The sequence below is a fragment of the Barbatula barbatula genome (genome assembly GCF_947034865.1).
Source record: "Barbatula barbatula genome assembly, chromosome: 15".
NCBI lineage: Eukaryota > Metazoa > Chordata > Actinopteri > Cypriniformes > Nemacheilidae > Barbatula > Barbatula barbatula.
In genome coordinates, this window is record NC_136778.1 from 14,844,242 (window position 1) to 14,871,360 (window position 27,119).

General features: G+C 38.0%; 2 protein-coding genes across 4 annotated transcripts; one reads left to right on the forward strand and one right to left on the reverse strand.

Annotated features, from left to right (window-relative positions):
• Positions 1-123: 123 nt before the first annotated feature.
• On the forward strand, positions 124-14,657 carry taf4b (TAF4B RNA polymerase II, TATA box binding protein (TBP)-associated factor). Of its 3 annotated transcripts, XM_079474898.1 has the most exons (16): positions 124-554; positions 616-996; positions 1,102-1,235; positions 1,374-1,688; positions 1,870-1,980; positions 2,056-2,178; positions 2,265-2,354; positions 2,557-2,721; positions 4,891-5,017; positions 5,205-5,310; positions 6,010-6,179; positions 10,277-10,407; positions 12,319-12,444; positions 12,520-12,576; positions 13,096-13,212; positions 14,207-14,657. In XM_079474898.1, exons 2-16 carry the CDS (start codon positions 936-938, stop codon positions 14,339-14,341), a joined length of 1,968 nt encoding a protein of 655 aa, XP_079331024.1. In that variant the 5' UTR covers positions 124-554; positions 616-935; the 3' UTR covers positions 14,342-14,657. The 3 variants fall into 3 exon arrangements, 2 of the variants coding, with proteins under 2 accessions (XP_079331024.1, XP_079331023.1); XM_079474897.1 differs by having other exon boundaries at positions 133-996; XR_013787667.1 differs by having other exon boundaries at positions 229-996; positions 12,250-12,444; positions 14,207-14,635.
• Positions 14,658-15,940: 1,283 nt separating this feature from the next.
• Positions 15,941-22,571, reverse strand: psma8 (proteasome 20S subunit alpha 8). Its single transcript, XM_079474899.1, has 7 exons — positions 22,332-22,571; positions 21,488-21,614; positions 19,428-19,552; positions 18,133-18,255; positions 17,919-18,038; positions 17,200-17,262; positions 15,941-16,387 (listed from the first exon to the last, which is right to left on the reverse strand). The coding sequence occupies exons 1-7, from the start codon at positions 22,431-22,433 to the stop codon at positions 16,292-16,294; spliced, it is 756 nt and encodes a 251-aa protein (XP_079331025.1). The 5' UTR covers positions 22,434-22,571; the 3' UTR covers positions 15,941-16,291.
• Positions 22,572-27,119: the final 4,548 nt, after the last annotated feature.

Below are 27,119 nucleotides of genomic sequence, written 5' to 3' on the forward strand. Positions count from 1 at the left end.
TCTTTAAAAAATGTAGAACCGTATACACAGTATAATCAGAATCCATGTGCTTTAATTATTTATTTAATTAAATACGAAAATTGTCAAGTTCTTTTAATTTGTATTTTACGTCATGATTACTCGGACGTAGTTGACGTAATATTGAACAGGTGGGGTCAATGAGCTGGTGTCGGCAAACAGCGCGAGATTTGTTTGTTCCTTTTTACGCGCATAAGTTTTGTTCGTAAAGACGCACAGATGGGAAGACGCGTGTAAGTTGTGTTTACAAGCACAGTATAAACACATAAATAATGGCAGAAACGTCGGTCTCAAACGAGCTAAACAACAATAACACCTTTGAGAAAACAGATGAAGTGTCCGCTGAAGCGTTTAAAGAGCGAGGTGACGGCGAAGAGTCTTTGCAAACCAAACAAACCGCGTCAGGGAAGGAAAACGAGACGTCAAACCACGACACATCTAAAAGCAGCAGCTCGGATTCAGCTTCTCGTTACGAAGAAAGCGAACCGCCGAAACAAAACGAAGCACAACAGCCTGTGACTTCATGTAGTCTATCGGTTTCATCCGAACCTCCTGTGACTCCATCAGTTTCATCCGAACCTCCTGTGACTCCATCAGTTTCATCCGAACCTCCTGTGACTCCATCAGTTTCATCCGAACCTCCTGTGACTCCATCAGTTTCATCCGAACCTCCTGTGACTCCATCAGTTTCATCCGAACCTCCTCCTAAGATCATTGCTGGCACTGCACACGTCAGATCCACCACACCATTGGTGGTAGGTGCCAGGGTTGTGACCGCTGCATCCGGTGTGCAGGGGTCGGGGGCGACCGGCTTGGCATTGGTTCATCAAACTGCAAAGGTAGCCGTGAACCAGCCCAGGGTCACCACCCTGACGCCAGCCGTGACATTGTCGAGGATTTCCACCCCGCCGCAAAATATGACCGTGACACGTGCCCCCGTGCCACTGCAGCTGCCTGCCAACTTCCAGGTCCCTCAGGGTAAGTTTTGGACGTGTTTGGCAACTTTGCATCCTTCAGGAATTTTGATTTCTTCACCTTGCTGTAGTGTCATAATGTCATTCTCTCTCTGGCCCACGTGTGAAGGAATGGTGTTAATCCGCAGTGACAGTGGGCAGTTGATGTTGGTATCTCAGCAGGCTTTGGCCCAAGCGCAGGCTCAAGGAATGCTGCCAAAACCACCGAATGCTTCAGCTATAGTTAGACCTTCATCCACCCAGGTGTGTGTGTGTGTTATTTTGATCACTGTTTGATGTCTGGAAATGAAATCAAATGGTTCTGTAAAACAACAATGTATGAAACGTTCCATATTTAAAGAAATGCATTCGCGCTAGTTGATGTCTCGTATCTCCTCACAGGCAACTGCTACACCCATCATCCGAGTTTCTCTCCCCGCTTCGACCACTACCAACTTCAAACCTAACCCAACTACTGTAACCGTTCAGAACACAAGGACCACAGGGGCCGCTATATTCACACCATCCAGTTCGACAGGAACAACCATCATTAAACCAGGCAGTGTTACAGGAACTGCGGTCAAAAAGCTCAACTCCACTGTGGGGACCGTTATCAAAGGCAGTCAAATGACTCCAAACAGCAGCACAGCGGGGACCTTTAACCAGAGGAGTAGTTCTGTCAGCGCAGCAACTGTAATTAATTCCCCGGCTGTAAAGGTATTACTCACTTTGGCTACATCAATTATTGATCCGAACGACAAAACAAAAAAATGATTCATACGCTGACTTCAGGGCGATATCTTGACTGACGTGCATTGTTGGCTGCAAGTTTCCTTCGGGTCATTATTTCCTATATCTCATTAATCTGCTTAACCACGTCTATATATCATTTGTCTAGTCTACGGGAAAATGCGCTCCTGGTCAGGGTAACGCCCCACGTATGGTTTGTCCCAACACACAATCCAGATCCAACACAAACACATCCTCAACCCCAGTCACCGTTACGGCGGTAAGTTATATACTGACGAATGGCTTTGACGTTGATTTTGAAAAACGTTCATTTTTGTTTTGTCTTTATTGTCAGGACACCCTCGAGAACGTGAAGAAGTGTAAGAACTTCCTGGTCACTCTAATGAAGCTAGCGTCGAGTGGCACTCGCTCGGCCAACATGGCTCAAAACGTCAAAGCGCTTGTTAAAGGCCTGCTGGTGTGATGTCACTTCCTGCTCTCATGATTAACGTGTCATATATATTAAAATGCTTTAGTTTAATGTGCTGTCTTCCCTATGTGTAGGATGGGAAGCTAGAGGCGGAAGAGTTTACTGAAAAACTCTACATGGAGCTCAAGTCTTCCCCTCAGCCATATCTGGTGCCTTTCCTGAAGGTGATTTCAGCCATTTTTAAAGCTTTTACAAAGTCATTAATGAAGGCAATGACCTCATTTTGACCCGTTTTTCAATTTAAATCTTTTATCCGACCTCCATAGCTTTATATGAATGAAACTCTCTGCCAAATGGCTCCTTTAAGAGACGGGTCTATATACCTGGAGATGCAGAATGTTGACGCGGATGTGTTCTCTCATTTAGAGAAGCCTGCCAGCTGTGCGTCAACTCACCCCAAACTCGCAGCTTTTCATTCAGCAGTGTGAACAACTCAAGCCCTCGGATTCAACCAATGCTGCAACCCAGAAGCCCGCCTCCTCTTTCAGCTCCTCCCTTAAATCCACACAGCCAACCAGAACTGCTCAGCTGGTAAGCCTCTGCCCATTTTCATAACGGCGTGTAATTTATCAGGAAGATGATTTTAGGGGTTTGCATATATGAAACGACGTGAGTAATTTCATAATAACGAAAACAAATGATCTTTCAGTGTTGGCCTTTTTCTATGGAAACAAACCCGGTAGAGCATAATTTCTTTAATAATCTATAGTCGTTTGTTTTAACATTACATGCATAAGAGCAGTGAAGAGACACTTACTTAAGTGACCTTTAGGCAAGGAGGAATTAAATGAGGTACAGCATTCAACACAGCAGAAGGAATTATATGCATTTTATAAATATTTGTTTAGACTGTGATGAGTTTACTATGGCATCATTTTACCTGCCATGTGAAAAATAATCTTGACATGCTTGCGTCTAAGAACCCACTGTGATACAGGTGTCACAAACACTGGTGATGATCTGGAAAGGTCTGTTCAAAGATTTATCCTTTGACCTTTATTCATGAAGTCTAGTCTAGATTGCGTGTCCAATTTTGTCCAAAATTGTGGTTTGCCTGATATAAACATGCTGTGGCATCAACCCATTTAACAATTGTAATGTAGTAATGTCCTGTATTAAATCGAATTTTTTAACAAATTGATATAAAACAGGTTACATAAATATTGTGGTGATTTTCACATCAGCCTGTAGACCATCAAACGGTTAATAATAAAGACAGTTTCATCGGATATCATATAATATAACTATTTATAATTTTTATTTAGCTTGTGTGCATTTTAATGAATAATATTATTTTGTATAATAATTGTATTAAATTAACGATTTGTTGATTTTTATTGTATGTTAATTTTAATAAATAGCAATTTGTTGAATAGGTCCTGTAGTTTGGTGCGATTTAAAGAAAGCGTATGGTACTTCGCAAGTTTAGCTAAGTAACAGTTATTCTCGGTTTCTTTTGATTGTTATGAGAGATAATCTACAGGCACTATTGTTTGTGAATGTGTACCGGAAGTTAAGGGCAGCACAAATGCTCCGTAACGTTTATTTATGTTGTTGCTTTGAAACCGTCTATAACCTTTTCTTATATGTATCAATATGAAAAAATGGCTGACATCTTATAATGAATTAGTAAATATATCAACTAACTTGAACTATCAATGATCATTTATTATTCTTTGTTAATGTTAGTTAAGGCCAATATGATACGTTTTTTTTTTGTAATGAACTACTGCTGGGTTCACACTAACCGTGATTAAATTACATACAAGGTCAATGCAAAGATGAGAGTTGAAGCAAACTTGTGCCAGGCGATGCGAGTTGGGCAGCGTGATTGACGTCTTCCACCCAAGTTGAAAAGTTTCATCTTGAGCGAGAAATTCACGCAAAGAGCACATTGATTCAAATGGTTTGACGGGTCTGTATGTGTGAAGACACTCCCCATCGTGTGATGTCTTTCCCGTCACTCACACAAACAAACGTTTCCCTTGAATCATAAAGCGCATGGAACGTGATTATTGGCTGCAGCACAAGTACTCACTGGTACATCTTACACCGCAATTCCTTAAAATACGGTTTCTGGAATTTAGTATGTTTGATCCTAAGTGCACAATCCTGATGTTTTATGTAATAACAGAATTAGATGTTCATGTGTTAGAGAGAGAGAGACTCTAATTTCACACCGTCTCCTTCCCAGCGCACTGGTTCATTTTTGTGACAGCCTCCCCTCACTTTGTCTTCATTTCCTGGTTAACTCACCACCGCCCACGGTATACAGGCTAATTCACTTAAAACCACCAGTATCCCACAAGCTCTAGCACAGCCAAATTAGTTTTACACCCGAGACAAAGATGCATGAGTCTTACCCCATTTCTTACCAGGAATGTCATGTTATCGTATTCAAATAATGTCATGATTTGTTTTTCTCTAATCTAATATCACCATTTTATTGGACGTCTTGATGGATTTCCACAGAAATATGGAAGCTCATTTTGCATACACCTGAATAGACCCCAGAGATTTTGATTACTTGAGAGAATCAGAAAGTGTTCCTCCTAATGCTCGACACGAATGGCTTCAAGGTGGCTCAGACACACCATAGTTTCTTTAAATATTTCATATGCATCATTTTTGTGTCTGTGCTGCATTATTCAGGAATGCCAATTGAGACTCTGACGACTTATCGCTTTAACTTTTTGGCAGTTGGTTCAGCAACCCAGAGGAGTAATCGTCCAGCAGTCTGTTACATCATCAACACAGGTGGTCCTACCTCCGCAGACCCAGTCTCAACCCAAACCGCTGATCATTCAAACCAAAACTCATCCAAAAGGTTTAAGCTCCATGTATATCCTTTCATAATGTAGACATTGTGTGATTACATGGATGTGTCATTTTTACTGACTGTGGCTTAATTTGCCGCAAGACTAGGTGAGTTTTATTACTTTCTGCTTCTTTCTCCTCCAAATGTCCCAATTCATTTCTAGCTGATAAAAATATCTGTATTTCCATTCTGTCAGGTGCTGTCGTGCGGCCTTTCCTTCAGGCGTCTAAAACGCACTTTCCTCAGCCGGCCCTTGCAGCACAGACGCACGGCTTCAAGGACAGCACCCCAGGCTCTTTCCGGTAATAGCTCTGACTCGTGGCCATTCTCAGGCGCTCTGTGTGTGTAGTTTCTTTTAAGGGTGAGTGTACGTGTAAGGCAGTTTTGTTGCTGTAGATTTGGTTTCCTGATAAACTGCATCAGTTGATTGGTCCGTGACACACACACACACAGGCATTTTCCTAAGAGGTAAGAAAGTCAGTGGCGCCTCAAGCCATGCGGAAAAGAAATAATTGGCGAGTACAAAAAGAAAATGATACAAAATGTGAAAGGTAGTGGTGTACAGCACTTTTAGACACTAATAATAGCTGTATAACAGCTACTAGTAATCCATTAGAGAAAATGAAAATTCTGTCATTTATTCACCCTCTTGTTACTTTTCTCTTCTACACAACAGATATTTTGACAAATGTTGGTAACCGAACAATGGCAGTTCCTATTGACTTGTATTGGTTTTGTGAAATGAGTGAATGATTATAGAATTAAAAAATCATAAACATGATTTAACATAAACATTAATAACAATACAGTAGTCGTTGCTTATGAAACATAACATCGCAGTAAGACTTTAACCTGGAAATTGTCATAGAAAATAGAACATGAGATGACATTGGAAGGAACCTAATTTCTGAAGCCACGCCACACTTTTGATCAAAGTAATTTGTAGAGAAAGCAGTTGGATTTAATTTTATGCTCATGTGCATTTGTTGCTCTTCATTTAGAGATGACGACGACATTAATGATGTGGCGTCCATGGCAGGAGTGAACGTGAGTGAGGAGAACGCTCGTATCTTGGCCTCTGGCTCTGAGCTCGTGGGATCAGTGATCCGCTCCTGTCAAGAGGAGCCCTTTTTATTCCCATCAGCCCTCCAGACACGAGTGCTGCACATCGGTAATTTCACTCAGCCCAGTCAAAACCAGCTACTAGAATCTTACTATCTGTATCTTTATATATATATGGATAATTCACCCAAAAATTTTAATTGTCATTATTTAGTCACACCTGTCTTTTCAAACCTTTATGACTTTCTTCCACAGAACATAAAAGATATTTTGAAGAATGTTGGTAACCCAACAGCAGTAGACCCCATTCATTTCTATTTAATGGACACAAAACCAATGCAAGTGAATGGGGACCGGTTAACAAGATTCTTCAAAATATGTTCTTTTGTGTTCTGCGGCTGAATGAAAGTCATACAGGTTTGAAATGACAAGAGGGTGAGTGAATAATGACAGAATTTTTATTTTTGGGTGAACTGTCACTTTCATATTCAATTCCAGTAAATGCAAGTCTCGTTTTGTCCTACATTTCATAGACCGTTGCATCGGACACACGCACCTGGCCCGGAGGTAACTTCCGGTCTGTGTTTGCTTATAACTATTTATTTTATATTTAAATTATGTTAATATGAATTATATTAAATTACCTACTTAACAGATCTACTGGAAGTTAAATACTGGGCCACATATCGTTTATGTTGTTGCTGCTGAATAACTGTACATACACCCATAGTGCACTTAAAAGTTGGGAAAGGCCCCTTATTGTTGCATGCAAACTACACCAGGGGCCAAAAGTGATGTCTACCTTAATCTCTGTGTCCTTTATTTATCATATTATTAAAGGGATACTTTACCCAAAAATGAAGAACTCACCTTCCAGTTCTTCCAAATCTGTTAACACAATTTCTTTGTTCTGATGAACACAGAGAAAGATATTTGTTAGAATGCTTATATCCAGATAGATCTAGTCATTGACTCCCATAGTAGGAAAAAATACAATGGTAGTCAAAAGTGCCCCAGAACTGTTTGCTGTTCTACATTCTTCAACATCTCCTCTTTTGTGTTCAACAGAACAAAAAAATGATAAAGTAATATTTCCTACTATGGGAGTCAATGGGGGCAAGATATGTTTGGTTATAAGCATTCTTCAAAATATCTTTCTCTGTGTTCATCAGAAAAGAAAGGTGAGTAAATGATAACAGAATTCAATTTTGAGTGAAGTATCCCTTTAAGAATGTATTCAATATCTTGAATGCCTGTTTTGTAGTTGGGGTAGGCGTGTGAACTGAAGCTCAGCTTTGAGATGAATTAAGCAAGACGCTGTAAAACATGACATGACACTTGCAAACTTGTCAAGGCCGAGAAAATAAATACAATATAGCTGATAACTGTTAATATTAGATTTTTTATAGAATAGAATAAACCATAATGTCTGTGCTAAATTGTCAGATAAATACCTTAAAGGCCAGTTCACCCAAAAATTTAAATGAGTATTTATTCAACCATGTCATTTAAAACGGGTATGACTCTTTCTTCTGTGGAACACAAAAGATTACATTTTAAGAAATGTCTCCGTGGTGTTCTGTCTATACAATGGAAGTCAATGGAGGCCAATGTTTTTTGGTTACCGACATTCTATGTTCTACAAAGGAAAGCAAGTTGCAAATAATGTGATAATTTTCTTTTTTGGGTAAACTTTCCCTTTAACCAAGTTCAGTATTTTTAATTGTTTTTCATAAAGCTCATATTTTGATGCCTTAATTGAAACTCAGGTCATTTAAAACAAATATGCCCTCCGAACATCACTTCTGGCCACTACTGGATGTTGTGGAGATGTCAACTTGTCGAAAGAAATTGCCTTTTCAGTATTAAAGTAAAATCCTGGAACAAATTTTTGCTCTTCCAGTCAACTTTATTCGGTGTTATGCAATACAGAGAATATGAAGCTGATGTAACGCCCTATGTTGCAGTGCTGCCGCCATCTTGGGAGGCTCATACTCCACTGCAGTTACTTGTTTTGTTTGATATATGGAGAAATCTGAACAACTCTGCATAATGCTATTGCAGTTTTTACAGCTAGACAGACCTACCTTAGTTGTATTTACTAATGAAACAAGAAAAACTAAAATGCGATCCTCCCAAGATGGTGCAACATTCTCTATACTGCCATTCCCCAACACACTGCTTTGCTGACCCAAGCTACAGTCTTTATCACATTGAATAAAGATACGCCAGTGAGTTGGGTAAGCGAGACGATTGCATGTCTCCTTCTCTGTTTGTCAAAGTGGGTTCACCTCCCTCAGTTCTGCCTCGACGCTGAACATCCTGTCTGTGTTTTTTGGGGCATATGTTGCAGTGTGTTGTGACAGACACGGAGCGCAGGCTCTGTCTTTGATCAGTGGTATCTCTGACGAACCCGTTCTGCTTAATCAGTATGCTAATGACTGCTGAGGCGCGCAAAGTTGCCAGAGTGGCAGGAATCCACTCAACTGCACTGATCAAAAAAGTGTCTGAACAAGGGAGAGAAAGGACGAGAGAGAGAGAGATAGCCAGGAGGTATGGGGAGTCGTGCGGAGGAGGTGGAGATGGGAAGGGAGAAAGTGGAAATAAAAGAGACAGGCTTGGCCTCCAAGGAACACGGTTAGCATCAGCAGAAAGGGCAAAAATGAGATGGCGTTGGAATGTTTGCAGATGTCTGTCTACTCGGCAAGAGTAACAGGCCATCAGGAACAAAGCACGTCTGACGTTGTGGAAATCTGAACACAATGTAAACAGTACAGGAAAACATCTAAATTCCAGCTGAATGAAAACATTCGCTTCCAAGTCCCCCGTGATCTTTTATTCTGTCAGGCGTTTAATGGGTCTATTCAAAAGCTCAATTAGAACAAGATATACCGGATTTTTAAAGAACTACAGCCACATGGACACTGTGGCTACATGGGGATAAAAAAGGGTAAGCGTACACGGACTGTTCCAGAGGGGCCGGACGATTTGTGGGTGGGCTGGCCAGATGTATATACAACATAAAAAAAGTTATGTTTAAAATAAAGACAAGGTTTCTGACCAAAAGTTATGTCGGATGGGCATATTTGTACAGTTTCTGCTTTTAATGCTCCCCCAGGTTAAATTAAACCATCAAAATATGAGGTGTATGGTATAAAATGTAGACACACATTCTTAAAATTAAAGGTGCTTCAAGATGCCATTGGAGAATCTTTTTTGTCTAAATGGTTGCATTAAGAACCTTCAACATCTGAAGAATGTTCTGTTTCACAAAAGTAATTTTTTTGGACAGAGATGTTCTTCAGATTCTAAAAAGGTGAAAAGAGATGGTTCTATAAAGAACCTTGACCCAATGTTTCTATTGCATCGCTGTGATGAAGCTTTTAAGCACCTTTAGTTTAGTGCAACTTGGTTGAGTTCTATATTTTAAAACATGACATGATTAAATCAGGGAAAATAGGCTTTATTTTAATATGAATAACAAATACAATTTTGCTAGATGTTTTTCTATGTATTTTTTATTTATATTTTGTTGATCTTCTTTTACTACAGCAGTCATTCTGACTGGCCTCGACTCAATAAGCTTTGCACACATTTTTTGCCAAGCATTACATTTTTGTCAAAGCTGAGCTTCAATGATGTTCAACAATTTATCGCCTCCCAGAATTAAAGTTTGTGTTTACATAATATATGTCTGTGCACTGTGAACTTTTTATTTATAAAAACATACACATACATGTTTAAGAGAAATATATTATAAAAAGAAATCATGTTGATCTATAATCTAAATGAGTGTATACATGCTTATATTTCCTTAATGTGTACGTGTTTGTGTTAATGAACACAAAATAAATATGCACAGTGTACAGACATGTTTTTATGTAAGCAAACTTATTCTGGATACGATGAATCGTCGAGCAGCTCTATTAATATATCTAGGATTAAATGTTTCCATAAAAAGCAAAGATTTCAATTTTCCAAAGGTTGACATCACTTTTGGCCTGTTATCATTGTTTTGTAGAGCAGCACTGGACACGTTATACTTTTCTGTGAAACATTTTCAAGATTGTAGATATATGCACTTTGAAATTTTCATTTTTAAGAGTTCGCCTTAAGCAAAACGCCAATGCCAAGAGAACACTGTGCGGAGGTGTTATATTTTGTTTAATACATTAACACTGTGTGTTTGCATTTGTGTGTGGACAGGTGGTTCTCTGGGTGTCACAGAGGTATGTCCTGAAGTTCTTGAAAAGCTCTCTCTGGCAACACAAAAGAGACTAAGAGACCTGCTGGAGAAGCTCACTGCTGTGGCACAACATCGTCAGATCTCCTATAAGGTATGACCTTACAAAAACACATGGATATTTGTACACATTGGCTAGAATAATGGCAGTTGTCCACATTAAATGTTGACTTTAGGAAATGTCTTTATTAGAATTGTCACACACAATTCTTTTTGTTCCTGACATTCAAAGCTGCAGTATGTCACCTTTGCCTCTATGTCTCCATCTCTGTTTAAATTAAAATTAAATTAAAGACATGGCCACACAATTGTACCTGACAGCTCAACTTATAAATCATTATGAAAGAATAGTCTCCATCACCATCAAGCTGCTTAAATAGTGTTTTGCAGGGTTAGCCAATAGCCAAGTTTTTGTTACTGTGCTAAAAGCTTTCTAAAGTCTACACAAATGGTTACCATTGTGCATTGAGTCCATTAATTTCAATGCATCTCAGAGCGTGGTCTACGTATTTCCTGTTAAATCTCAGGGTGCTAAAGCTCTTCATTTATAGCAAATGTGCCTTACCAGTGCAATGTTTTTTAGGGAATAAACGAGTATTATAAATTGTTAAAATACATCTCATTGTTAAATATTATATATTAAGCATGTCACAGTGCTATAATACAAAACTTAAGTTTATTCCGGCATGGCTGTGTCCCGTTTTATGAAGCTTTAGTCAAGTTATGAGCATGGATTTACTTATTACATGTAAGGATTTAAAGATGAACTGGTACTACAGTTTGTCATCACTTCAAGTGTGAAAATATCATTTTTTTAGGTAAAATGCTAATACAAAAACTATTAAAATACATAAAACAAATGTCTTTGAACTTTTAAGTTCAAAGTAAAATATTTTTAAATGATTAAAATGAATGGTCTTATATGACATTCTCACAATACACAGTAAAATGCTCAATATTTCCAAAGATGTTATCCCTCTTAGCCCATTTTTCATTTTTCTTGTTAACAGTACGACTTTAGCTGTTTTAATTTAGTGTATTTTTAAGACATTCTTTGGTGTGTCCTGCTCCTAAACTTTGTGGCTTCTCTGACTTTATCATAATTCATGTCGTACTCTTGCCGATCTCTTCTGTCATCTGATTCTGACTGGGAGAAAATACATATATCATTAATGATTTGAGAATCACACTCGTAACATAACAATGGGATGTGAAAACATGTAGGAAAAAACATCAAAATTCAAGTTACTGGCATCAACGTAAAATGAATTGTTACATGACAAATTAAAAACCCATTCAATATTTAAACAACATGTATACCTTTTAAAAGCAAAGCGATGTCTCTTTCTTCACAGCAAACCTGTATATCAGAGCCTTATAACAGATGTAAACAAATGTGGCTTCCGGGGAACTGTTATTAATATCTGTACCTTTAAACAACATTTTTGTATGAACCTGCAAAGGAATTGAAGTCCTCAAATAAATAATAAACTCTCTGTAAAGACGATGTCATTCTGTGTTATCAAGCCTTAGCTTGGATGCTATTAGCAAATCTGGATGTCCATGTATTTTTAAACGTGTAGTTTAAAGTGCTACTCCATTTTACTAGACCGGGGCAGCTGACCGTCTCACAATGCTGACGAACATTGTTTATTGTAATCCGGCAAACTTTATGTAAGCAGCGAGTACAAACATTCGTCTTCTCCTGTGTCATGTTTACAACTCGAGATGACTGGCTACCGGTGGGGCAGCAGATGTTTTCTCACACCCTGAGTGTAAATGTGGAAGTGACCGTGCATAGAGTACATTGTGTGTCTTTTTGAACACTTAACGGTGTGTGTTTCCTGTGATCCAAGCGGCTTCCTCTGCTGTTTATCTATTAAATGTGACCTCATGACTAGTTATATTTCTTCTTAATAATCCAGGCATTTTTCAGGTATGATTTGCATAAGAATCGTGTGTCCTGGTTGAAAGCTATCGCTGTGTGTGCTTTTCCTGTGTTGAGGATGATTGGCGCTACAGTCAGAGCAGTGACACACGTTCTCAGCTAAAGTTCCTGGAGCAGCTGGAGAGACTGGAGAAACAGAGACGAGAGGAAGAAGAGCGAGAAGCATTGCTCCGCATCGCCAGGGTAACGACACTCACAGCTGTTTGTGTTCAGAAGTGAATAAACACGAACATAACCTGTTTTTTTTTTTGTTTGTAGAGTCGCTCAAACAATGAAGACCCTGATCAGCTGCGTCTGAAACAGAGAGCCAAAGAGGTGGATGTCTGTGTGTTTGTGTAAATTGAAAAAATAATCCGTCTCCTCTCCACAACCAGTTTTTCATTCCTTCTGCTCTCTTGTATAGCAATGAGGACAATCAATGCTCTTCATAAAGTCCCGTTTGTGCCCCACATAGACAGCTTCACACACGCACATATACACATACCCTGGAGACAAGGCTCCCTAATTGGGGGCTCATTTTAATTGAGTCTAATATTGGGTCTGGAATTGAAGCCTGGGGCGAAACGGGGAACAGAATGTAATGAAAGCCCTCTGGAAGAGTTGTGTGTCTGTTGACAAGGTAACGCTCATTTACTCGGGCTCCCTAACACACGGTGTACACCCATGACACGTACACATGTGTTTTTTGTCATAGGGTATGGGTCAAATGAATAGTGCAGATATATTAGAGATGTATCGCCACAGCTTTGACAATTTCTGGAGTCACCAGAAATGGATTTTATTTGTTACTGCTGGTTTTCTATTTTTATTTAGAGTTTTACCCCTTTGTTTTAGATGCAGCAGTTGGAGTTGGCACAGACGGAGCACAGAGATGCCAATTTGGCAGCGCTGGCAGCCCTTGGGCCCCGTAAGAGGAAACCTCTTGAGGCACCTGGCCCAGGGACCAACCAGGTACCTGCATGTGTCTATACAACCACCCTTTTTGTGTCGAGTTTTCCTGTGTACCCTTTACAAAATGTGTTCGAGATAATCACTTGCACACATAAACAGCCTGTGAAAAAAGTTTAGTCCTGCTTTTTGGATTTTCTGTCTATATTTAGCCAAGCAATGTTTACACTTGTGGCTTGAGTTAAAATCACGTGACCGCCGAACAACTTTTTTCTTGGTTTACACACGCTTCAGCTTTATCCGTATCATAGTGTGTGAAAATGTAAATGATTTTTTTATGAGCTTTATAAGGAAAATGGGCCGTGTTGAGGAAAAGATCGAACAAAAGAACTGAGGATTGGATGTTAGTTTAGTTTAATTAGTTTTTACATTCGTGAATTCCTTGTCCTTTAGGCAGAGCAGAATGCTAATAAGTGAAAAGATGGTTTTGAGTTTTGTATGCTTAAATTACAAAGCCCGAGGAAGTTTTTATTTTCGCCACTTTTTGACGTTTCGTTTCGGTTTAAATATGCATCTCTATTGTTTTCTGGGTCTTTCTTTGCAGAATACAGTTGTTCTTCATAGAGATGCATAAGTTTAAAGGACTTCACTTTTGTCTGCCATCGTTTACCCAGTTTCAAATCAGTTTTTTCTGTAAACACAAAATATGTTTTGAAAAACGTTGATAACCGAACAATGGTGGTACCGATTGACTTTCATTGGTTTTATGTCCATTTGATATAAGTGAATCGGGGGCGCTGCTGTTTGCTAACCAACATTCTTTAAAATATCTAATTTTGTGTTCTGCAGAAGAAAGGTTTGAAATGACATCATTTACATGTATTGTATTTTCTATTCCAGGATCTAGGTGAGTTTCCCCTTTAAAGTTACATTTTCTTTAAATCTCTTTCTGATAATTGAATGATTCCTCAAAGGATATAAAATACCACTTTCTTATTGGTTAAACCGCATAGATGCGTGTGGCTAAAGGTGGTTCTTGTTTTTATTCGCCCTTCAGTTGTTAGGTCGGTACGGACAGTTTTCGATTCAGAGACCACCAATACGAGTCACTTTGAGAGATCTGATTTTCTGCATGGAGCAAGACCCAACACTCAGACACACTCTCATGATATATAAAACATATTTACAATAGACACACACACTTATGCAACTGAACTCATACCTCAACGGTGTGTCATTACCAAGATAGCAAAGATAATTAATTTAATTTTGAGTCAATGTTAAATTGACACATTCAGATATCATAGAATTGGTTTAAATCAAAGTTATAATGTAAAAAAATACACTGTTGTTTTTGTAAGTTTTGTCCCATCGTTGTGCTGACTTATAAAATAATTGTGCTGTTGACTGTATTTAGTATGTATGATATAAACATTAAGATTGTATCCACTTTGTAAAGAATCACAAGAGATTAAACACTTAGCAGGAGCTTTTGTGTGTCTCGGTTCATACCACTGTGTGTTCATTCATTGCGTCTCAAGACTTACTCCGAAATTGCTTTAACCACATAGCTGACACAACCATGTTTGAAATGTCGTAACAGACTGACTGTTATTGCATTTTCAAAGTCAATCGAGGCTTGTGTACAGAGGTCTGTACGAGCTCCAGGGCAGTTCGTGCCCTTACTTAGGCCAAACCAATCGGCACAAAACACTGCCTCGGGGACCACAACTAACCAATCACACTAAACTGCCATAGGCGTTAAAATCAACCAATCACATAGATACCAGAAATAACCAATACGAGCAGGATAAGCCATTCTTGTCCAAATCTGGATAAACAATTACCTTAGAATTTGAGACTGACCAATTGAAAGTCAAGTAAAAATGTTTTTCTGTGACAAGATCAAGATAACAATTGAACAGAGCATCACTTTTTAATTTACTCCTAAATGATTTAAGTTAAAGGCTATCCAATGTCACAGTTGCATAGGGTTTACCTCTACTTCCCCTCAAACATCTTTGCATTTTTAAATTGAATGTTCTTTAAAAAGAGCCCCTTTAATGTATGCCTTGCCACAACCGCAGAAACTTAAATACTCTGTGTGCTTGCCCGAGGTACAGGATTCCGAAATATTCCATTACCTCTGAATAATCATGAATGAGATGCTGGGAGCTAAATATTGATAGGCCTGCAGCGTTCACAGTCCCCAGTGTGTGCGCATGCTATTCAGCGGTATGCCAATACACGCTCACAATACAAAGTCAGAAACTAGCCAAAAATTCAAGCACAAAATGTGCTTTTTCGCAACACAAAAAGACGCAGCTCATGTACATTAAAACACATCCGGGTTCACCCATCAGTCTTTTCATCAAGGACATTTCACGACCCTTCATACTAACTAATGGATAAACACTTCGTGCACGACAGACACGATGAGAAGCAGCTGAAATCGTTCCAGACTGCAGCTCTTCAATTCAATGAATTATTGATCGTATCATCAGCCGCACGCGCTGTTAACCAGCACACATCAAAGGCGCAGAGACCGAACGTGTGCGTTCTAGTGTTTCCGTTCTTCTGGCAGCGCGTCAAATGGAGGAAGACGGAGGTAATTTTCCCGATGATGATTATGCATGAGCGCTCTCATAAAAACAAATATGTTTTTAATGTTATCGAAGACCCGTTTCCCATTCTTGCAGAGAGATGTTGAGTTCCCGTCCCAAACTTTTTAGAATTACAACTAAAAATGCAACGTTTCCATCGCATAAATGAAAACAAATCAATCCGTGCGTACAAATCAAAATGGTTTATTGGGATAATCGGACCAGAGCACATTCTCCCAGAATTCTGTAGTGCAGAGATGCTTTACAAAAGTGACCAGGACTGAAATACAGCGCAATCCTGTTTTTCTTGGTAAACCCAAACCCTTAGCATGCTTTCACTAAATGGGTTTTCCCAGAAAGCATATATTGTATACATTGTCAGCGGATATTATATCTGTTGTAATGAACATATTCTGGGACCAGCAGAAGACTGAGAGATTGTGCTCTCAGCAGATGAGAGGTGGGGGAGTAGAGTAAGTGTGGGCCTTCTGCCTGTATAAACAAAATTAAGAGAGGAAGTATGCGGTCACGAAATTGATTTATGAAGACTTCTTTTGCTTTTTCTTCTCTGCCTCCTCCTCTTTCTCCTTTTCTATTTCAGCCACCAGTGTTTCGATCTCTTTGGACTCCAGAATCTAGAGAAGGAGAGAGAGGGGAGCACCCAATGTGTCATGTGACTGAAAACTACTTGAATAAAAATAAAATGATGTCAGCTTGGTTTTCATCACTCTCGTATGCCATAAAAGCATCTGCGATGCTCAATTAATTAAAGCAATCTTGTTTCATTACTGAATCAATATAGGAAACTTTTTACTTCATATTTCAAATGCTAAGCTTTTGAAGGAACGGTTCATCCAAAAACAAAAGGTCTGTCTTCATTTACTCACCCTCAAGTTGATCCAAATCTGTATTAATAACTTTCTCGTGTTCGTTGAAGAATGTTTGTAGCCAAACAGTTCTTGGCCACCATCCACTACCACAGTAGGAAAAATTTACTTCAACAATTTCGTTGTTCTGTAGGAAAGCAAACAGTTTTGGGGCACTTTTGACTCCCATAGTAGGAAAAATTACAATGATAGTCAAAAGTGCCCCAAAACTGTTTGCTTTCCTACAGAACAGTCAATGGGTATGGTGTCCAAGAAGTGTTTAGCATTTAGCATTCTTCCAAATATCTTATACCCTGGGTTAATCAGAACAAAATCATTTATTCAGATTTGGAACATTTGTTGTGTCATTGAGTTGATGACCAAATGTTTCTTTTTGTGTGAAATATCCCTTTAAGCTAGAAAATAAATCAAGTCTTGGCACAGGTGTCTATGGCACAGGATGGACATCAAGTACATCATACATTTGTCCTAGCGTGTGTCAAAATATCCTGACATCATACCTACAGCACGGATTGACATGATGAACTATTCCCTTCCTAGTGAGTGAGTTAATGTATTACCTTTAGGGGCTGGTTTCTTCGGATAACAGCCAGCTCGATGTTCTTGCCCCCAGATTGCACAACCTGTGTGGCACAGATCATATACAATTCCTCAATCAAACATGTTACATCCTGTCAGCTAGGGCAGGGCATCGATTGTGATGTTCCAATTCGATTCCGATTCACAAGCTCTCGATTCAAGTCAATGAATACACATTTAATACAAATCCTCAGTAAACATCAGACTTATGAAGGACTAAAAAAATTAAAAGAAGAGCCGCAAACAAGTACGTTACATTTTAAACACATTTGGGTATATTGAAATGGAAGTGTCACATACCTTGATCAAACAGGATCAGTAAATGTAAATTTTACATTTAAGATAAGGTATAAAAACAAAATGTCACAAAAATTTGCTGTAAAGAGAGGCTTGCATTCATGTGAACCGCTATCTTTTATGTAAAGGTGATATTAAAATCGACAACACACCACCCGCCGCATCTGTCATGTTAATTAAGCAATAAATGACCAAAATGCTCCCCATTGTAAAAAGACAAGTAACACTTAGTGGAAAGTAGTAGTGATGACATTCGCATTAAAAAATGTTCAGTGCGAGGAAATATGAAAGAAAAAGTCAATTCACGCCTTCTGAGAATAATTATTTACATTTTTCAACCGAGCCCTACTGTCAGCTGTGTGATGTGAGAATGTGTTTTGTGTGCATGTAACCATGGACTGACCTCTAGTAAGGCTTTGATGGCCAGTTTGATGGCATCATTATCACTAGTGATGGCGTCCTCTGTGTAGTTTTTCTCCAGAAACTCCCTCACCGTCTTAGCACTGCGCCCGATCGCATTTGCCTGATGACGCAGATGAGATCAATCACACGAAAGGGATATAGAATAAAGGTTCACTCAATCACGGTCTCAGAAGGCATCTATGCTACTACTTTACCTTCCATGCATGGTATGTTCCAGAGGGATCTGTCTGATATAGACGTGGGGTTCCGTCATAGTCAAAACCCACAATAAGTGCAGAGATACCAAAGGGACGGCGTCCGTTGCTTTGAGTGTACCTCTATGAAATGAGCAAAATACAATAAAATATATATATACACACACACACACAACAATATTAGTAGGATGCTCTTAATTTGAAAAAGACGACTAAAGTACGTCAGCTTTTGATGTAACAAATTTTTCTATCACGATAATTGCAGGAACTTTTATTGCTGTATAATACTTTATCATCACAGTATTGAATTAAACAGGTTAATTCAGCTTTGTGTCATCATAATAATATAATTATAAAGCAAAAGAGTTGTTTGCTTTTCATTAAAAAATAAATTATCAACACTTTTTCAATGTCTGCGAAAAGTTTTATCTGGGCTGGCAAAATATTTGACCTCGGCCCATGCTTTTATTATGCTGTCATCACTGTCATGTCATACCGGTTTTAGAAATGCTCCAATCAGGGTTTTTCCAGTCTACCGACTACATATTTCTTGTCATTGTGATCAGCTAACATCAATCCTAAACCTTCAAGCTTTATATAACTGATATGTAAACTTTTGAATCCCAGTCACTGTTGTTACCCTTGTATTTTCAAGGTTAAATAATAGCACATATGTAGCCTAGGTTCTTTTATTGACAGTAATAATGCATACTAGGGCTGTCAAACGATTAATAATGTGTCTACATAATACATGTCTGTGTACAGTGCATATACATTTTTCATTTATAAACAAGTATAAAGTTCCTAAACATTTAAATGTGTACATGTATTTAATTTCAACTGTATAATGTAAATATATAAATATTTATTCATTTATATATTTTTATTAAGTATACACATGTATGTATGCTTTTATAAATACAACATTATATGTACAATACAGACATTTATTATGTTAACGCAAACTTTTATTTTGGATGCGATGAATCGTTTGACAGCCTTAATGTAAACTATATCATACTGAACAAAATTCCATCTGAATAATTGGACAAAAATAAACAAACACTTCAACCTAAATTGGTTTGTGAGATTGGCCACATTTAGCGAGTAAGGATCTAGTTATAGTGTGTGATTATTGACTGATACCCATCAGCCGATCGATCTGAGCATCCCTAGGCTTTAACTATTCATACTTGAATCCAGAGGAATTTTCGTTCAGCTCCTTACATTCAGCACACATGCAGCATCTGGCACATGTTTGATCTGCGTTAGTGAAGAAGAGAATAATACATTACCTGTTTGAGTGTGGCAATGTAGCGGGTGATGTACTCTACAGTAACTGGGTCCTCGACTGTGAGCCTGTGACTCTGGCACTCAACTCTTGCTCTGTTAATGACAATCCTGGCATCTGCAGTGAGACCTGAACAACACACAAAAAAAAGATTTTTTCAGTGTTACTGAAAATTATGCCGTTTTCTGCCCTAATGCACCAAAGTCATGCCTAAACTTTCACTTTCAATAGGTAATATGTTGGAACGGGACAGTGACCTGTATTTTTACAAGATCTTTAAGAATTCTTTTAAATGATAGTGTATCATGGTTTATAAGATGCTCATGTATATACAGAGGGGAAATAATTATTTGATCCCTAGTCGATTTGGTAAGTTTGCCTGCTTACAAAGAAATGAAGGGTCTATAATTTGGTAGGTTTATTTTAACTGATAGAACCCAAATATCAATGTATAGAAAGGTTATAAAATTATTTGCATTTCAGTCAGTGAAATAAGTATTTGATCCCCTACCAACCAGCAAGAATTCTCGTCAGCTTGTTATGTATATAAAGATGCCTGCCAACAGAATCTGTATCCTTCATTTCCACATCCACCACCATGGTCAAAACCAAATACATTTCAAAGGATTTCAGGGACAAGATTGTAGACCTGCACAAACCTTGAATAGGCTAAAGACATAACCTTGGTGAGAAGGAGACATCTGTTGGTGCGATTATTTATTATTATTTGGAAATAGAAGACATACAAAATAATTATCCTTGGTCTGGAGCTCCCTGCAAGATTTCCCCAATGGGGAAAAGATGACCATGAGAAAGGTTAAAGATCAGCCCAGAACTACACGGAAGAAGCTTGTTAATGAATTCAAGACAGTTGGGATCACAGTTAGCAAGCAAACCATTGGTAACACGCTATATCACAAATTATTGGAATCCTGAAGCACCAGCAAGGTCCTGCTCAAGGCTTGCCTGGCTCGTCTGAAGTTTGACAATGAACATCAAATGATTCAGAAAAGGCTTTGGAGAAAGTACTGTGGTTAAACGGGAAGAAAATTGACTCCTGTTTTTGGAGGGAGAGAAATGCTGACTATGACCTCAAGAACACCACCCCTACAGAGAAGCACAGTGCTGGAAACATTATGCTTTAGGTCTTTCTCTCTACTCAGGTACAGGATGACATCACCTCATTGACGGGCTGAGAGACGGGCCCATGTACCGTAAAATATTGGGCAAGAACCACCTCCCCTTAACTAGATCACTGAAGATGGGTCGTGGATGTCCCTTTAACGTGACAAAGACACAAAACACATTGCCGAGACAACCAAAGAGCAGCTTAAGGAGAAGCACATTAAATGTCCTAGCCAGTCTCTAGACCCTAGTCCTCTAGAGAATACAACTTAAACTTGCCGAGGGACAGCCACGTAACCTTAAAGATTCATAGAGGAGTGGACTCAAATGTATCCTGACACACGTGCAAACCTGGTGAACTACTATCCGAAATGTCTGACCTCTGACCTCAACAAGGGTTTCTCCAGTGAGAACAAAGTTATGTTTTGCTCATATCCAATACTTATTTCAATGACTGAAATGCAAATCAATTTATAACCTTTATATAACATTTTTTCCCTTGATGTTTTATATTTTGTCTCTATCGGTTAAAATAAACCCACCATCAAAATTATAAACTTAAATGTTACTTATATTTTCAAAATGGATGACTTTGATTTAATAATGCAAAAGGTGCATTCAATAAGAACCTGCATAGAAAGAAACTCTCCCAATTTTAAAGAACATTTTAATGTGACACCTCAAGAGGTTAGCTCATACAATTAAAGTATTTGAGCAAATTCTAGGGTGACTTTCCAGAAGTTGCTCAGAAAACATGCTTTGGACAATTCTTTTCATACAGTTACATTTGTGTTTTATTCCATCTAATATGTTAAAATAAATATCAAAACGCGTACAAGTGACCCCAAACCTTAAAACAGTGGTGTGTCTGGAAAAACAGCAAAATATACAAACAGCTTAAGCACGTTTTAAGTTCAAGGCTATGAAAATGAGGTTTACCTGCAAAGGCCATGCACACATGCTCATCCAGGGCACAGATCTTCCTGACGGTTCTCTCCTCCTGAAGCTTTGCCACAGACTTCTTTTCAACACCCAGGACAACAATATCTTTACCCCTGATTCCAACCTTTAAAATAAAATGTGTTAAACCTTAGAATGCTTTTATATATTTAGATGCACGAAACGTTTAAAGTCGAGGCAGTTACGCTTTACTGCAAGAAACTTTTGGTCTGATCAAACTGTGGGCTTTCATCGCCCTCTATAGGACAAACAGGTAACCGCATCCAGAGAGTTGAAAGTGAAACTTTAAGCGTCATCTTGTAAAGGTCTAATAAAACTTAACACAAATAACTATTTCAAATTGGATGTTTTATTTTTGTATTCCCTGAGATCTGAAAGGTACCTGGGACAGTTGCAATTTCATTCATAAGTTGGCTAACGTTAAGTTAGATTCCTGCATCCCAAGTTCATCCATTCTAAGGTTCATTGTAGCAGTAAACGGTGCAGTGGTGTGTCAGACTTGAGATGAGCGTTAAAAGTATTTATTATAATAATCACTATAAGTTCAAAGGATGTGTTTCAATTTAAAAGCTGCAGGATAGCCCATGCTAATATTAGCCGCAACATGCAAGTCACGCTTAGCTGCTGCATCTCTATCAGAACACCGCTGCATATAAAGTCAATTATTCAAGTGTTTCCACGGAAGTCATTACCAACAACAATGTTTATCAATGTATGTATCCCTTGTTTATCATAAACCTTTATGAAGCAGTCACGAGTCTGTTCGTTTGTGTAGCCGTTAGCTACCACGCTAGCACTTGTTCATATCTTGTAAATAACTCACAGCTGTGGAGCCCTTCTTTACAGCCTCCTGAGCATATTCCACTTGAAACAGGTGACCGTCCGGAGAAAAAACTGTAATAGCTCTGTCGTATCTTGCAGCCATTTCTGCACACTTAATGCAAACGTACAAGTGATAGCAAAGAGTTTAGAGACACCTCCGTTTCACAGAAGAGGTTTCGAAATGAAAGCGCATGCGCGGGAACGGCACGCATTGAATCGTGGGACTTGTAGGATGTTGTGTTGCGATATAAAGGAATTGTTGCGTTTTGATCAGCGACAAAAACGTTTTTTTATTTTATATATTTATTTTTGTCCTAAACTATGTTTATTTATTAATAGTTGAGAAACTGTATTTGGTTTGCCATTAATACAAAATATAGCTTAAATATAGGCTAAATGGTGTTCAGACACACTTTTAAAGGTCCAGCTTGTCATTTTTGGAGAATCTATTGACAGAAATAAAGTAAACATAACTATGTGTTTAGAGGTGTATAAAGAGCTTACATAATGAAGCGTTGTGTTTTTATTACATAAGAATGAGCTATTTCTATCTATATACACTGCGGGTCCCCTTACATGGAATTCGCCATGTTTCTATAGTGGCTCTAAACAGACGTACTGAAATCGCATTGGAATGATGTCATCTTCTTCTGCCAAGAAGGGAAAACGTGACAACATCTTTGTCCTGTGTCAGCCACCTTAGTGTTTCGAAAGGGAGGGGCGAGCAGTGGAGTGAGCCGTTGGTTGCAATTCGCAACATCACCACTAGATGCTGCTACATTTCACACACTGTGCTTTTGGGACGATAAGACACAGTTTTGACCTGAACTACTATATAAAAATATTTTTATAATCATTTCAATATGTATTTTGATTTATTTTTTTGTGTTTTTTATTTATCATCTTTTACACTCAAAGTGTGTTACTACAAAGAATTGTAAACCCTTTCCCCCAGAGGTTAGTGGGCTAACAGGGCTTTGTTTGCCAACAGGGGTCCAGTGAAGATATGTGTCAAGATAAAGACAAATCAAATCAAGAAAAGCATCACTAACTACTCTTCATTTTTCTTTTCTGATTAAAAAATATATAAAGCTACATTAAAAGCTGTACATTTATGCAGAACAAAGCCATTTAATTACAAAAAATGTTTTTAGGGATACACCGCCCCAAAATGAAAATGCTGTCATGCATTACTGCCCATCCAAGTCTGCTTTGTTCTGTTGGCTTAAAATACACACAAGTAATTTTTTTAAGGCATGTTACTACTTAAATGTCCTAATTTAATTAAAGCCTAGTCCTGGTTTATGATAATCCCTGTTGGGACACCGCCCCAAATCTCAAACTCGAATTTGGAGTCAATTGTCTCGCCAATGCAGATGAAACTGATCTTTGGTGTATGTGTCCGTGAGAGGTTTGTTGTGATGCAGTTAACTTCCTTTTACCTTGGTTACATTTAATCTGGTTTATTCTTTCATGGCAATAGTGTAGGTTTATATTTGGCTGTTTAAATAAAAAATGTTAAGCTTCATTAAAAAACGTAACTTCTCATTAAAGGGCATTTTGTAACAAATTTTCTTCATTAAATAGAACAAAGATTTGTATTTTGTTAGATGAAGTACTAAAATGATTGGTTAAGGATGCAATAACAGTCATTGCATAACATTATTGAGTGTTGAAAATTGGGCTTTGTTACTGATGCTTTTTCTAACATATTTGAAAAGATATAGTACTGTGTACAGATGTGTTACTTCAGAAAAACTAAAACATTAAGTGGCCAGGTAGTCAATTCATGAAGGTCTTAAATGAATATGTGTTGCATTTATGGTCTGCATCATATGCAGTTTACTGAGACAAGTTGTACAAATCTGATCAAGATATTTAGCTCTGTGGATGTCACTCGGAGCGATTCAACCATCTCAATGTCATGTTCTGTGATATCATATAAACCTTGAACAGTTTTAAACACATGTAAGACAGCATGTTGTCTTTGACAAGTACTTCTAGAAGTACCAACACTTTCATGCTTGTACATCAAAGGCCATTATGGTGCCACCAAACCTCTCATCAATGCTTCATCAAGAGCAAGGTAAACCTGCAGAGAACCAACCACACATCTCCCGCACCTTATTAAAAATGTCCTTTTAATTAAATTCAACAAATAAGAATACATTAAACTAAATATGATGCAACTGGGAATACTGGGTTTTGTGTACTGAGACCATGGAGCAGTGTTCAAAGAGATAGAAATGCCCACCCACTAGTGTTCCTTAGCTGTGTATTCCCTCAAACCAAACTAATGAGGACCTTCTGTGGTGCTTGCTAATGCTCACAACCTCAGCGGTTCTTTCGGGAGTCACCTGTGTGGGACACAAGAGGCTCTCTAATAACATGTCACAACTATTCTAACTAAACCAGGTTGTGGGGGTATAAAGTGTATATCTGTGTTCATTCAAAAAAGTTCTGCTGTTGCGTGTAAATTAGAGTTGTGTTTAAAAGTAAAAAAATAGGATTCCACCAAGGTACAGCATAGGTAAAAAGTACCTCAAATGATCCCATTTAAACTGCTTGACTTTGACCTCAATTACAGAACTACTAATGTAAAGTCTCCTTTTCATTTCCGACTCGGTCTAGATCAGGCCGCACGGTTTACAGACTGAGCTGCAGGATCATCATCCGAGAAATCAGCTTCATCTCTGTCTCTGTAATTAGATGATTAATAAAAATTAACCTTCAGGGTTCATTAATAACCCACAATAATTAATCTTGATGTCCTGATGTAAAAAATGCCCAACTCTTTTTTTTCATTTGCTGCGGTGAGATGTTCATAAAGATAATTGGCTCTTGAGATTGCCTACACTGTAGATTATGTGCGGATAATCATTTTGTCCCTCATGAGCACCCTCTGTTGGAATACGTTATGGAATCTCTGGAGGAAACTATTTTTAAGTTTTAATAATACCCATTACATGTTTGATGCTGGGTTGGTCTAATGCAGTTCAGTCCTCTGGGATAAGTGTGCTTTATGAGATACCGGTAACTGAGCCTGAATCTGTTTCTATAGCTCTGTAAGAACATTTAAGGTTTTGAGGTTGACACTTCAATATGCTATCATGTTGAGGAGCTGTTTATAAACAAAAAACGTTGAAACTTGAAAACACATTTTAATGATGATCATTTAAAAGGCCAAACCAAAAACACTATGGACAGAATGTATTGATAAAATCTTCTGAATACTTTCTCGACTGAGAGGGAGCAGTATACTTTATGAGTGCTATGGTCTATATCTGCTATTTATTTCTTTTTCATTTTATTCATTTTCTTATTTGTACTTATTTTTTAACATACAATTTTTGAATATATAAATAATGATTTAGTTCATTCATTTATTTTGATATACAAACTCTGGTCTTGTATACAAAAAATCCAGGGAAAAAATGACAGCTATGGCAACTAGGTACCAAAAACACTATGGACAGAATTTAATGACAAAAGCGTCTGAATATTATCTTGATAAGGTGTTCATGTGCTTTAAAAGTAAGCAAGTAGGTCTCCTAGACGTGTGCTATTGGTCTATATCTGTTATTTATTTATTTTTCATTTTATTCATTTATTTGTACTTATATTTTTTACATTATATAATTGCATATATAAATAATTATAATGAAATGAAAAATACAGCTAATTTTTGGTCTTGTAACAAAGAAATCCTGTAAAAACTCTTAACAAAAAATACAGCTTTCATGTTTTTCTTGTTAATTTGGAGGTTTCTTCTTTCTAGAATACGTGAAAAATCGGAAAAAATAAACATAATTCTATAAAATTACAGGTTTTATATTACACGTGAAAAACCGGTTTAAAAAATGTAAAATTCAGTAAAAGTACAGTTTTTTACAGTGTCAAAAATGGTATGATGTTTGTTCTAAAATAAAACACACACACACACACACACACACACACTTAAATGTTAATTAACAATGTACTGTATATTCCTCACATTTGAGGGCCCAAAGATCCTGGATACATTATGCAGCAGTTGAATGCAGTTATCTGGATTTATACCGCAGGAATAAATCAATAAAAATATTATTTACAGCAATGTCAGAAAAGTCAATCCCAATAGAACATGACTCTCAGAAGAAAAGCTGTCTGTCTTTCTCTTGCAAGACGCGCAATGTTCTGCGTTCAAGAATTTTTCAGATGTTTATCAAAAGAACAATCCAGGGAAATAATTGACTTTGCAGATTCACAGCAAACTATTTGTTTTAGAAACAATAATGAAACCAAGAGATGCTTGAAGATATGAATCAGAACTAACAGCTATCTCCTCTAGAGATGCTCTGATTGGCTGATACATTATTTCCTTCAGGATTTCCTTAGCGCAAAGGTTGCCTTTGCATGTCAATACTGTCTATTTACAGCTACACTATAGACCTACCGACCTACACTAGACATGCACATCTGTCCACGTTCACGAATACTCTACAGTCTTTCTTTTCCTGTTAGACGGTGCATTTTAAAGCATGTCAATTCTGATGATGACCATTCCCCATACATACAATATGTAGTCAGAAGTAATTTGACCTACACAAACAGAGTTCCTGCTGGCAGCACAGAACATGGCAGATTGATGTTTTTGTGTCTGTGTTACAACCTGCCCACTTTTATTCACAAAACAGTCACAGGCAAGTGTCTCGGCATCTAATTCAAAACTCATTAGAAACATGCAATTGCAGAGCTCACTCCCAATGGGATACAGCTTTCTAATCAATGTTCCCCACTGCAAAGCCCA